At 39.6% G+C, this 15008-nt stretch overlaps 1 protein-coding gene across 2 annotated transcripts; it reads right to left on the bottom strand.

The window, feature by feature from the left end:
• Positions 1–2887: 2887 nt before the first annotated feature.
• Positions 2888–6668, bottom strand: LOC142180360 (uncharacterized). 2 transcript variants are annotated; one of them, XM_075252359.1, is made up of 3 exons: positions 4871–6668; positions 3967–4776; positions 2888–3890 (listed from the first exon to the last, which is right to left on the bottom strand). In XM_075252359.1, the coding sequence occupies exons 2-3, from the start codon at positions 3976–3978 to the stop codon at positions 3069–3071; spliced, it is 834 nt and encodes a 277-aa protein (XP_075108460.1). In that variant the 5' UTR covers positions 3979–4776; positions 4871–6668; the 3' UTR covers positions 2888–3068. The 2 variants fall into 2 exon arrangements, with proteins under 2 accessions (XP_075108460.1, XP_075108459.1); XM_075252358.1 differs by having other exon boundaries at positions 3967–6668.
• Between the last annotated feature and the right edge of the window lie 8340 nt (positions 6669–15008).

Raw genomic sequence — 15008 nt, 5'->3', positions numbered from 1 at the left:
AATTACTCTCTAGAGGAATTATCACGATTGACTATGTAAAGTCAAGCGATAATGTGTCGGATCCACTTGCAAAAGGCCTAACTAGAGAGGTAGTTGAGAAATCATCGAGGGGAATGGGACTATGGCCGAGAACAAGCCATTGTGGCGGTAACTCTACCTAGAAGATTGGAGATCCTAAGATCTAGGTTCAAGGAGATCAAACAAAGTCATTAATGACGGTTCAACATTATCAACTAAAAGTTTGGTCCATTCTCGTGATGAGACAATGTTCAGTACCAAGGATAAAGCATTAAGGCTTTTTAATGATTTCTAAATTTGATACGGGGTATATCAAATAGTGTATCTACGGGATGACACGTTTAGGAATCACCTATGTAAGTGTGAAGTGTTAGCCGCTTCAAGGAGAATTTTGTAAGGCCAATTCTCTACGCACTTATTAAACCAGGCGGTGTTCATGGCTGAAATGAACACAATAATGAGAGCCAAAGACAGTTAAGGGTTGGTTGTGTGACTTATGGTTGTCTAGGTATACACCAAAGTTCGACGGTTCAAAGATATCAAATCTACCGATTGACCGAATATATCTGACATAAGTTCATTACGGAAAGTTCAAAGGGAAACCTACTTATCCAGATACAATTAATCCTTGCTTGCGAATCACACAGTTTTTCATTCATATTTTCGTGATATAGCTATTCCCCAGTCATGTGGGGGATTGTTGGGGTTTTAAGCTTAAATGTAGCTTAAAAGAGGGTGAATGGTAAATGGAGGGAAATTAAAAATATTTGAGTTTCCCTCCTTGACAAAGGGACATTGTCCCATATTGCAAGAGAAAAAGATTTTGATGGGTATATATACAATTGCACTTCTTCTAGCTCTTAAAGAGTTAAGAAGAAGGCAAGTCTCGCGTCGTCGTCGTCGTCGCTTGCTCTGCGCGGCTACGGCTACGGCTTCGGCTTCAGCTTTGGCTTCGGATTTGGATTTGGTCAAATGATCGATTGATTGATTAATTTTTTGGACCAAATTTATTTGTTAGTAGAAAATATTAACAGAAATGTTATTAAATAGCCCTTTTTTTGTAAACGGAATATTAATATTAAATCCAACGGAATAGTATATGCCGTTCGCTTTTTGTAAAAGACATTTACAATATGGCTGAAATAGTTTGTACCTCTTCGGATTTAAAGAACAGTTTGCACCTCTTCAGATTTGAAGAGTTGCACCTCTTAAGTTTTGAAGAGTTGCACCTCTTCAGATTTGAAGAAACAGTTGGAACCTCTTCGGATTTGAAGAGTTGCACCTCTTATGTTTTGAAGAGTTTCACCTCTTCAGTTTGAGCTCAACATTGACTATAAATATCAGTCCATTCTCTAAGATTTTCCATACGAATTTCTGACTTCTCCTCCTTTCTTCTGCATTGTTACAAACAAAGCAACAATAAATGTGATTTACTACCGATCTTTATGTTCGCTGAAACACTGGTGTTTGAAGTATCGCTACACCAGTGTGTAATTCGTTCTATCCTGGGAGGAAATAATCCACAACTTGGGTACTAAGAGGGGATTAAATTCCTTAAGGAAACACTGTGAATTCAGTGGGCTCGGATTAAATTCTGTTTCTTTTACATTTCTATTTATATGTTAATTTATTTTATGCAGAATTATTTTACAAATACAGTTCAATAACAGTAGCAACCTCCATAAGAAAGGAATTGTACGGCAGACTCGAAAGCGTCCCAATGCAGATAGGACATAGATGATTAGAGTTCTCCTATATATTCACCATCACAGGTGTGCAACACCGTCCACATGCGAGCTTCTGAATACTGAACTCACCGTCCATCCCATCGACGGCCTCTCGAGGCCACACGGTGAAGGAACTACGCAGGCTGGGACTCAACCCGGTGCATGAATAAACCAACACACAAAATTTTCGATGAAAGGCGGGAGCAGTCCCTCCGCTCTCCGCCACTCCTCGTGTCGCCAAAGTTAAACTCGACCTCGTTCGAGTCGCCAAAGTTAAACTCGACCTCACTCGCCAAAGTTAAACTCGACCTCGCTCGAGTCGCCAAAGTTAAACTCGACCTCGCTCGAGTCGCCAAAGTTAAACTCGACCTCGCTCGAGTCGCCAAAGTTGAACTCGACCTCGCTCGAGTCGCCAAAGTTAAACTCGACCTCGCTCGAGTTGCCAAAGTCAAACTCGACCTCGCTCGAGTCGCCAAAGTTAAACTCGACCTCGCTCGAGTCGTCAAAGTTAAACTTGACCTCGCTCGAGTCGCCAAAGTTACCCTCGACCTCGCTCGAGTCGTCAAAATCACAACTGACCACTCTCGCCTATCGCCCACACTCGAAATTCAAGTTTGTGATTTGACGCCTCGCCTATCGCCTACTCCAGGCAGAACGAAAAAGAGCTAGATATATGGAGAAGTTCACAAATGTATACATTAAACGAGCACGTAACGCTCACCGAATAATGTGAACAAACAAAGCAACATATAGTGTCCTTCGCACATCTCCAAGTCATTCGACACTTCACACTTACATTTGACCTCGCTCGAAATATTTACAATTGATCTCGCTCGAATTACTTATATTCAACCTCGCTCGAATTATTTATATTCGACCTCGCTCGAACTACTTACATTCGACCTCGCTCGAACTACTTATATTCGACCTCGCACAAATTACTTACATTCGACCTCGCTCGAATGATTTACATTCGACCTCGCTCACATTTGACCTCGTTCGAACAAAGCTCCGCTCGAAGAAAAGCGAACACAAACCACGCCAAACTCCCGAATCAAAAATAGGGACTCATCGCAGAAGGGTCCGAAATACTTAACCCCGAAAGAGGGAAAGAAAGAAAAGCCAGAGACATACAGCCCAAAACAGAGTAAATTTTATTCAAAAATTTAAACACAGGGGGCCCAAACACACCCCCAAAAGCAAGTACAAGAAAGAAAGAACAAAAAAAAGAAATGAAAACAAATACAAAAGCACACACACAAGTCTCACTCTGCCACACCTATTCCATCCCCATCAGCACTTTCACCTTCAGAGAGTCCATCTTCAATTTCGGCACCTCCGGCGTCGCGGGATATAGCTGCAAACAAGCCGAGCCTCATGCACCTTCACGCGAGCATCCTCAAAGAGAGCCTCAGGAACACGCCCCGCCATCCACAAATCTTTGTAAATGTCTCGCTGGGCCTCGGCATGAACCCACGTCTCATATAAGTGACAAGGAACGATAGTAAGGGCAACTTCTTGTGAGTTCCGAGCCAAAAGCCGAGCTTTCTCAGCATCCAAGGCCGCCACTTTATCAACCAAACTCGAGGCATCCCGCTCGAGCTCACCTATCCGCTCTTCGAGCCTGGCCTCCTTCATAGCGGTCGTCCCCCTCTCGGCCTCCCGCTCAGACCTAAGGACTCGCACTGTGTCCTCCAGCTGGGCCGCCCTCGCTGCAGCCGCGATACGGGCACTCTCAGCCCTCTCTAGCTCCGCCACATTCCTCTTCAAGTCGGCGACCTTTTCGTCCCACTCTTCGCTCAATAGAGCAACCCTGGCCTCATTTCGCTCGAGCTCAGCTCGCAACGATGACACCCTCGCCTGAAGGGCCTCGCACTCGGCCGCGACGCACTTTCCCACCTCGAGCTCCTCATCCTTGACTCTAATCAACCCCTCGAGCTCACCATACCTACGGATAGACTGCATCAGGTCCTCATCCTTCTTCTCCAGCTCTTCTCTAAGGGACCGACTATCACCACTCACTCTGAGCTGCATATGCATCTCCCTACACTTGTTGCGGTATCGGCGGTATTTCTCGGCCATCTTCAGAAAGATCTCAGCCCGCGTCTCGGCCCGACGGGCACTCTCAATCTCCAGCATGTAGGTCTAAAAAGAAAAAAAGAAAGAGAGTCAGCAGGAAACAAAAAAAATTAAAACAGAGGAAGTAAACGCAAAAGCTTACCCTTAAAGCCATCCCTTCCACACAGCGTGACAAGCCAGCGTCGCTGAGGTTTCGAAGAGACGTACTCTCAGTAGCAGAACACAAGAGGTCAAACTGCTTCGCCAAATCTTCCGTGTTCTCCAAAAGGTTGACGTCCGTCGGATTCTCGAGCACACGTGAAGGGCTGCCGGCGATCACCTCAACCCTGGTAAAACCCTCTTCAAACAGTCACATATCCTCAGGATTGATGTCCGAGTCGGACTCATAATCGTCCACCACCATGCCCTTCAATATCTCATCGACTAGAGGGGGAGTGAGAGCCTGCTGAGACAAGGACGAACCACTTTGAATAATGGTGGTAGCTGCTAAATCCTGCCGAGGCGTCATCATAGTCCCCTCCACTCTCGGTTCGGGTGACACCTCCGCTCCTTGGACGGCCTCATTCACACCCTCCGACACCATCCCAGCGGGGCTAGCCCTTAAGGGCACATCACGCGAAGGTGTCTCCTCCAATGTTACCCTCTGCCTCTTCGATAGGGTCTCTTCGACTGCATCACGAGAAGATTCGCCCACTGAGCGAACCGTAGGAACCGGAGAGCTTGAGCGAGGAACGTCCTTAGTGCAATCAGCCACAGGCGCCGACTCGACTGGCGCAACGGACTGGCCTCGAGCACCCTTATCAAGCACCACACGAAGTGCCGATCCATCAGAGGAGGCCGGCTGGCGAAAGGCAAGAGCAGGGGAAGGATTAGATGCCGACTCGGTCGGCGCAGCAGTGGACGTCGATTGCCAGAAGGCAAGAGTAGGGGCCCTTGCCCTTCTTGGCCCCCTCTGACCAGTCAAAACAAAAAACTCCACGTAAGCATAAAGCATAGAAGATTACAAGGTGAAAAAGCGCGGCTATGGCCAAGACAAAGCAACTTACTAACGATGGGCCTTCGCCCGAACCTCTCATGGAAACACGTCCATTCGCGAATCCCTACCGTGTGAGGAAAAATCGAAGCCACCCATTCGCGGATGTCCTCAACTAGCGGAGGGGGCGATCTCTCAGCTTCAACGAGAATAGAATGAGCGAACAGCCAATAACCAGTCAGAAAAATCACCAGATACGAATAACTAATCTACGTAGTAGAAAGTAAAAGGCGAAGGAATACTCACGGGCAAATTTCCACGTCTCAGGGAACCCAGCAGGGTTGGACACCAGATGCTCCGTGCGAACAAAAATGAAACTCTCCCTAAAATGACGATTGGTCTTGTCGTCCATTCCGACAACCAAGCTTTTCATACCCCGACGGCAGAGGTGCAACATAGTCCCCCTTTGGAAGTGGGGGATGAAGATGTACATCATGTGTCGGAGGGAGACGCCCTGGCCAGCCATCTCAGCATATTTGGTAAGCATCAGAAAGAGTTTGTATATGTATGGGGTAAGCTGGGCCGGGCACACCTCGTAGAAACGGCAGAATTCTTCGGCCAATGGGGGAAGATGGAGCGTATATCCAATGACAAAAGGGTACGGTTAGAAGGCGCAGTACCTTGGACGATGCAGGTGAACTATATCACCTCCCGCCGAGATAAGTTTGACATGTTCCGGGATCCTCCGCTTTATTTTGAAAGCAGCAAGTGCCGCAACATCCATCACCGAGAGCGCCGGCGCAGGCTCGTCCTCGGCGGCATAGTTAAAGTCATTTCGTGGCTTCCCCGGGTGGGGCACCACCTCATCCATCGTCGGAAAACTCTCGTCTTCCGTTAGACTCACCCCCTCGTCAAGGGAGGGGGCAGCGTTCTCTGCCACCGGAGTGTTGACAATGGGGTTAGGGTTCGAAGAAGAACTAGCCATTATGAATGAAAGCGGAAGTCTCCGTATGGGGGAGATTTATCACGGACACAAAGGTTACCTGCGCTTCTGAGAAGTATGAACAAGTGAAAAACAACAGATGATTTCAGAAAATTCTTCTTGAAAACGATTTGGGTAATGCCATACAAGGATGAAAGCCTCCTATTTATAGAGACATAAACACTGGTTTACAAAAATGAAGCGCCGCCTTTTTACAAAAGTAATGGGAGGGGCACAAGAAACGATGCGACGCTCAGCAAACTTGCGTCATAATGACACCTGACAAATTAAATGTCATTTCAACTGACATACTGGTCTGACAGTTCATCCTGAATGTCACATCACTGCCTTTCAGGGATATGCCTGCTCTACGACCGAAACGTTCAGATTTCTGAGCTGATATTGGCAAAAGTCCGCCCACGGTGCTCGCCCTACGCCAACCCCCATAGGCGGAGGGACTAACTGTATGGATCGAAATCTAACTGACTGATGAGAGAGCAGTTAGATCGTGATGGCGAAGATGCAAGGCCGTAACGACACGTCCTACGACCATGGCCGAGGATGATTCACCCAAAGATCCTCAGAATGCAGTATGAGCTGCAGCGCCCAGGAGGGTCCACCTGAAGCACCAAGAGATAGATCACGACACATAGGTTAATGACCACTGGATAAAGGGAATTGGCTAATATATATACTAGGAGGGGGATTAGAAGGAAGGGGGCTTTTTTCCTCCTCTCTCTCTCTCAACAGAAGAGAACAGAGAATTTATCTTGTAAATAAGAGAAGGTTCAAACACCTTATTAGGGATTTTTGTAATCGTGACTATGGAATCAATAAAGAGGTATCTCACGGCCATTAATGGTGCTTCCTCTCCCCTCTTCTTATTTTTACATCATAGATTAGTGATGCCGGGAATATGAGCTCATCATATATCCTCAAATCACTCTCGTAATCTTAGTGAGTTGATAAGTTTAACCTAACCCAACTTTTCTTACTTAAGATTCCTCAATCTAGAGTTAGTTTTCTTTGGTTAGGATTTATCCTCTATCCCCTCAATTTATCTAGTTTAACTAAAGGTCTCACTTTTTGGTCAAACAATAACATGGATAAAAAAGTATATCAATATTTTAGGGCTATTTTTGTCTTTGTATTCGTATAGATAGATAAATAGAAATATAGATTATTCGATAGTATTTTTTAAAAATATTTAACTGGTAGCGAGTGAGATTAGTATGTATTATAATACTCAGAACTTTATCCTCCCTTGATATCTGAGCAACAAAACTCGTTTTTAACGGAATGGTAATGTCTTTCGTACAACAATTTGAAAGAGAAGGAAATCCACGAAACAAAAATGGCTTGGGTTGTCCTTCTCAGAGTTGTTAAAAGGAGCATCCTAGCTTAGAGGGCTAGATCCCCCAGTAGGAGACTGAGGATTCCACTTATGTTGTTTTCATACGAGATATTGTCAAGATTTAGATTCCAAATGTCTACCGAAATGTGCATCTGATTCTCGAGAGACTTTTCTTGTCTTGCTTTAGATTCGGGGGGGCTAGCTAGCTTAAGTAATTGTCAACTAATCATTAACAACTTGATATTGGGGCCACTAATCACTTTCATTTGTTCAAAGTTTGCGTTTATAAAATGCTAATCATATATCCTTTTGAAGAATCCAGGACTTATACTTGGAATTATGATCATAAATTAAACTTGGAGAAAGAAATCTCATTAATTCTAGCCAGCTTGAAATGCAAGAGTACTTAATCGAAGAATATCCAAGCTAGTTCCTTTCTTTTTTCAACTGAATGGACTGAGAGATTCCTGAAATTATCATCAAGAATTTCATGAAAGAGCCACCGACCTGGAATTGCTTTTGACATTCTTTTTATTTTAACTCATCCTTTAGAAAGTTGCTTGTTTGGATTCTCGGATTGAATGGACTTTTAACTCTACTTGCAAGAATTTACAACCGACATAGGACCATATATAGCTATGGGACCACCAGTCTAATTACCTTGCTGCTTGAAATTGTGTGGTACTGCACCGTCAACCTTTTGTTTGTGCTGTCCCTTCAAATTTAATAGTGCAAATTAGAGATGTACAAAAAAAATCGATAAACCATATCAAACCGATAATTCGAGTCAAATTGAGAAAAAAATTTAAATATGGTTCAATTTTGGTTTGGTGTTGTAAAAACAAATCCGACCATAATTGGTTTGATTTAGTTTTAACCCAAAAAAAGTAAAATCGAAACCAAACCAACCTGACATTACATATATAAAAATTTAGATATATTTAATATATAAATATACTTATTATCGTGTAATTTATAAATATTCTTAAACTTTTTCATAATTTTATCTTTTAAGGTATTATTTCAAGGTTGGACTTAGAACTTTTGAATGTACCAATAAGTTTTATAGCCATTATATTAGTAACTCAAATAATGCTAACAAAAGCCCAAACCAAAATCAAATCAATACTAATGCTAACAAAAGACATTCAATTCAATACTAGGAATGACAATGTATTGAACTATTTTTTGTTTTGCAATGATTTAGATAAAAATGCATAACCTATTTTTTTTCTTTAGCCTTTAGTCGTGTAATTAATACTCCCTTATTAGTCTTATTTTAGCATGACTTAGTACTTTTAGATTATGTTTATTTTTATTATGGCTTTTTAATTAGCAATATTTATATTACGTAATTTTATTATCTTTATTGTTGAATATTTTAGGATAATACCAGGACACATCTCATATTTTGTATTATTTTCTTGAAAAATACATTATATAGTTGTATTATATTAGGATTAAAGAAACATTTAGAGCACAAGTTATATATTTTGTGCTACAAAGACTTTACCGGAAAAAAACCCGAAAATCCGTAAAAAAACGAGATTGAAAAACCTGAACTTTATTGGTTTGGTTTGGTTTTTATATTTAATAACCCAACACAATTGGTTTGGTTTGGTAATTGCAAAATCCGAACAAACTTGACCTATGTACACCCCTAGTGCAAATAAAGATATTTATCTCCTACCAATTTAATGCCTCCCCTTTTATTTTTTTGAAGATTTAACATAAGAGTGCTGCTATTTGGCCACACTCATAATGGCCCAATGTACCGATCCGACCGGCCGTTTTGATTATTTGCATTTCGCTCGGTAGTTTGGGGGCACGAATAGTTCTGTATGATGTATTAGAACTTGTGTGCAAAATTTGAGTTCATTCCGAGTTGATTTGATATGTTTCGGCGCGAGTTTTTGGAAGTCGAAAGTTCGAAAGTTCATTTAGTTTGATTTGAGGCGCGTTTCATCGTTTCAATATAGTTATGTATGATTTGAGGCCTTGAGTTGGTCCGTGTTATGTTATGGGACTTGTTAGTATGTTCGTACGGGGTCCCGAGGGGCTCGGGTGAATTTCGGATAGGTTTGGGCTGCGTTGCGCTCATTTTTCTTATGTTTCGACGTCGTTTCTTCAAGCATAAATGGTATCACATTAAGCAAATGAGCTCCGATTTCTGTTTTTATTGAAGCATTAGATCCGTATCATAATTACGGAGCCATAAAAAAAAGAATCGTCAAATTTGGATATCGTATGAGGAATTTATGGTCATTTTACTAAAGATTGGGTTGCTAGATTTTTTTCAGATTAATTACGAAATTGCCACTGAATTCGTATTTAAAAAATCTGCACTATTTGCAAATATTGAAACCAACATATCTTCTTCATTATAAGGTCAAATGGAGTGATTCAAAAGCCTAACTTGACTAAGATTTCACAAAGAATCCATTGGAGGTATAAAAATTGAGTTTCGGGATCGTTTGTCATGAGAATCAAGGCAGAATATCTGGCAGAAAAATATATAAAGCAAAAGTTTGTTCATTTGGTCATATTTTGAGTTGGGGAGCTCGAATTTGGATACTTGTTGGAGGAGATTTTCACCATATGGATTGGGGTAAGTGTTCTATACTTGATTTTGGTTATATTTCATGAATCCATCTTCGTTTTTAGCATTTGATTGATGATTTCAAAGTGAAATTTGAGGGTCTTGTCTAAAATTTCATAAAGTGGATTTTGAGTTTTGAACATCGATTCGATTCAGAGTCGAATTTGAGTGAAACTAGTATGGTTGAACTCGTAATTGAATGGGTTGTCAGATTTTATGAGTTTTGTCAGGTTCCGAGGCACGGGCCCGGGTTGGACTTTTTGGTTGATTTTGGGCTTTTGATTAAAGATTCGACCTTTTTCGATTGGGATTGGTTTCTTTAGCATTGTTTGATGTATTTGAGTAATTTTAGTTTCAAGCCGTTTGGTGTTCGGAACGTGTGGAATGACATCTTTGGAGCATCGCTTGGCCTGCTCGGCATTTGTATTGGCTCGTTCGAGGTAAGTAATTCATCTAAACTTAGTGCTGAGGGTATGAAACTCCCCATTACGTGTTATATGATTGGTATTGAGGTGACGCACATGCTAGGTGACGGGCGTGTGGGCGTGCACCCTGTGAATTGGAACTCTGTTGTTCCCATGGCCCTGTATAGTGGCCTTATGTTTTTGATATTTGTGTTTTCACCATGTGATAAAGTAATTGAGCTGCCAATCATGCTAAATATCATGTTTAGGCTTTATGCTGATATTGTTTGTACCCATAGTGGTCATTTCTTGCTGTCATCTCACTGATTTCCATTGATATTTTGTACTCAGTCATATTCATGCATTCATATCATATCTCAGTCTCAGTTGTTGTTTATTGATACATCATATCATTGTTGTCGGGCTAGTTTCATGACATTGCGAGCCTGTGAGTGAGACTGGAGAGATTGATGACTGAGTAAGGCTGAGAGCCTGATTATGAGTGACAGTATGGGATCGGGCTGCACGCCATAACATGTTATATTGATTGATGCCTGGATTGGCTTATGATGGCGCTTGGGCTGTAGGAGCCCCTCCAGAGTCTATAACACACCCCCAGTGAGCGCAGATGATATTATTGAGGGATGGATTTCCCTGGACATGGATTTGTCCGAAGTATTGATATATGGAGATGGATTTCTCCACAGGGATGGATTTCCCTTCTTCCTCGGTACCGAGTGACGTATAGTCCATTATTGAGTATGTTCCGGGATGGATTTCCCTGGGCCGCATAGGCCATATACGGTACTGAGTGGTTGAGCATTTATATATTATTGAGGGATGGATTTCCCTGGGCATGAATTTGTCTGAAGTACTTGATACCTGGAGATGGATTTCTCCTCAGGGATGGATTTCCCTTTTTCAGGTATTGGGTGACTTCTAGTCAGTGTTGTATATGTTCCAGGATGGATTTCCCTGGGTCGTATGGGCCATATACAGTACCGAGTGGTTGAGTATGATGAGTGGAGAGTGTGAGTACATGATTTATCTCTAGGATACATGGCATTGGCATGCATATATGGCATACATGCATAGAGGCGCATTTCCTCATGTTGTACGGTATTATGTCATTCATGACTTCTTACACACATTGATATGCAGTTATAGAGAGGTATTTCACATTTGTCATTTGGAAAGAAAATGAAATATTTTATTTATTGTGGGAAGGATTTTCAGGAAAATATCAGTTTTCAAACTATCTCATAATTTTTCGATGATTTCGATAAAGGATTGGTGTTTTCACTGATATTCTTGAAAAGCGAAACTATTTTCGGAAAACTTAAAAATGAAACCTTATCTTTGAGCTATTCTTTATTTATTTTCTTTACACCGTTATGAACTGCTATTGGTGTTGGACCCGACCTAAGTTCCAGCTCGTCACTACTTTCAACCTAAGGTTAGGTTTGTTACTTACTCAGTACATGGGGTCGGTTGTACTGATACTATACTTCTGCATATTGCGTGCAGATGTTGGCTGCAGTTGTTGCTGTGTTCGAGGATTGCTGGATTTGAAGATGTACCCGCGTCCATGTTATAGCTGCCTCTGTTGTTCGGGGTAGCCTTAGATTAAACTGTGTTGTTTATGTACTTTTCAAATAGACTATGTATTCATTTCATTTCCGCTTTGTAAACTCTATTCTTAGAAGCTCATGATTTGTACTACCAGTCCTTGGGAAATGTATAAGATTTAGATAATTCTGTTGTTTAATTGTTTTATTAAGTTAAATAAAACTAATAATTGTTAATTAACTTACCTAGCGGGTTGGGTTAGGTGCCATCACGACTGGTGGATTTTGGGTCGTGACACCCAAAGATGAACACACCCGTGAAATACCCTTAAAACTCTTGATTTCATATTTGGCATAATAGCCATTATTTTCCTCCAAAATATTTCTCTCCCAAATAAACTAATAACTATTGATTATCCCAAAACATTGATCCCCTAAAATCATCATTGTCTCATAGGAAGATCAAAAGTCTTCGTATATATACGTATTTTAAAAAAAATAAAATTTACATGGATGACAGATCAAAAGCCTTCGTATGTATACGTATATTGATTTTCGAAAATTTATACGGTATATAAATTCGAGTAACCTTGAATCCTAAGTAGCATTTTTTATTATGAAATATTAATGAATTAAGTTATGTATTTTACATATTTAGTCCCCTTTTAATAATCAATAGCTATTGACTAAGGATTTATTCATATGGCATATGTTAATTACAGCGTTGTGATTCATAGTTATATTGACCGTTTATATAATAGCCAATTAATAATTTCATTCATTAAGGTCATACGTATCTGCCACTTGTTATTCATAGCAACCATATAAGTTCATTGACTAAGGTTATAATTATATGGCCTAATGTAATTACATCGTTGTGATTCATAGTTATATTGACCGTTTATATCATAACCAATATATAATTTAATTAAGTAAAGTCATATGTATCGGCCACTAGTTATTCATAGCAACCATATAAGTCAATTGACTAAGGTTATAGTCATATGGCATATGCTAATTACATCGTTGTGATTCATAGTTATATTGACCGTTAATATAATAGCCAATATATAATTTCTTTCATTAAGGCCATACGTATCGGCATATAGTTATTCATAGTAACAATATAAGTCCATTGACTAAGGTTATAGTCATATGACCTATGCTAATTACATCGTTGTGATTCATAGTTATTTTGACCATTTATATAATTTTCAATATATAATTTTATTCATCAAGGTCTTACGTATCAACCACTAGTTATTCATAGCAACCATATAAGTCCATTGACTAAGGTTTTATTCATATGGCCTATGCTAATTACATCGTTGTGATTCATAGTTATATTCACCGTTTATATAATAGCCAATTAATAATTTCATTCATTAAGGTCATACGTATCGACCACTAGTTATTCATAGCAACCATAAGGTTATAGTCATATAACCTATGCTAATTACATCATTGTGATTCATAGTTATATTGACCGTTTATATAATAGCTAATATATAATTTCATTCATTAAGGTCATACGTATCGGCCACTAGTTATTCATAGCAACCATATAATTCCATTGACTAAGGATTTTTTCATATGGCCTATGCTAATTACATCATTATGATTCATAGTTATATTGACCGTTTATATAATAGCCAATATATAATTTAATTCATTAAGGTCATACGTATCGGCCACTAGTTATTCATAGCAACCATATAAGTTTATTGACTAAGGTTTTATTCGTATGCCCTATGCTAGTTACATCGTTGTGATTCATAGTTATATTGACCGTTTATATATTAGCCAATATATAATTTCATTCATTAAGGTCATAAGTATCAGCCACTAGTTATTCATAGCAACCATATAAGACCATTGACTAAGGTTTTATTCATAAGGCCTATGCTAATTACATCGTTGTGATTCATAGTTATATTGATAATTTATATAATAGCCAATGTTGATACTCAATTTTGCCCCTCATATTTTTTAAATAAGTATAAATACTTTTAAAATATCATTTTGCATCATTATCTAATTTACAAGATTTATGCAAGCATTTTCCATAATTGTTTCATAATTTTAAAACTTCAAAATCAATTTTTCTTGCATTTAAATTGTTCAAATATTTATTAATTACCCTCTAAAATATCTTGTGATGACTCAATCATCCAATTTATTGTTTTTCACCCATATATATGTTTCATAATATTTTTACTTCATTTCATACAATTATGATGTTTGTATTTTTAAGCTATTTACATAATTTTGCAATAATAGCCTATATTCTATGCATAATTATATTTTATTGTATTATTTGTGCTAAATAGCATTTTTTATATTTTTATAATGTCAAGCTAGCATTCTAAATCAGTTTTACTGCATAAGTGATGTTTGTATTATTTATTAATTTCTTTTATGAATTATTTTAAAAATAATTTTGCATATTTAATTTATAGCCCAATACAAGGCTATTTCCGGACCAAAATCAGGCCCAAACCTTTGGCCCACTCCAATTCGCTCTTCAGGAGCCCAACCAAATGACCCCTTTAAAAATTTGGTCGTGACCCGTCCCATTTCTTATTCAATCCTGGCCGTTGATCTTCAATAACCAACGACCCATAATAAATCCCCATCTCTCCTTATATCCCCAAGCCCAAACTCTAAAGACCCATTCCCAATTTCCGCCGCCCCTAAATTCTCTCTACTCTCTCTTCTTCTCTGAGAAACCCTAGCCGCCTCCCCCCTTAATCCCTCTCCTAATCCCTCTGATAATGAGATTCAACCATTATTTTCTTACCATATTTAGAACCTTTTGGTACTGGTTGTCCGTTTGTGGTGTTACTTAGGTGCTTGCCTAAATTTGGCAAGCAAGATCTCTTGAGATTGAACCAAAGTGGTTCGACTCTTTGATTTTGAGCATTATTCTGTCTATATACACTCAATACCATGCCATGTGAGTCCGATTTCAGTGAGATCTCTATTGATTTACACTTTCCCTTTTAAACTAGGGTTTACCCGTTCGTTTTTCTCCTAAATTGATTTTTGAACTGATTTTGCATGCCTTCTTTCCTTATTCTATGTTTGATGTATTTTGTTTCCTTGTTTGTTCATTTAATTTTTACTGCTATAAAACCCCCTTCCTATTCCCCTTTTAGGGAAGACTTTGAATTGACATATTTTCACTAAAGAAATTGGGGCTTTGTTCTGCTATTCTATTGTTTTGTATTCTGTTTGGCCGGCTGAAATCCAAGGCCACTAAGACTCTGTTATTCAACCTTGTCTTAGTGCGAGCATTACCCGG

The sequence above is a fragment of the Nicotiana tabacum genome, chromosome 4, assembly GCF_000715075.1.
Source record: "Nicotiana tabacum cultivar K326 chromosome 4, ASM71507v2, whole genome shotgun sequence".
Classification (NCBI taxonomy): domain Eukaryota; kingdom Viridiplantae; phylum Streptophyta; class Magnoliopsida; order Solanales; family Solanaceae; genus Nicotiana; species Nicotiana tabacum.
This window is presented reverse-complemented; position numbering and strand designations above follow the sequence as displayed.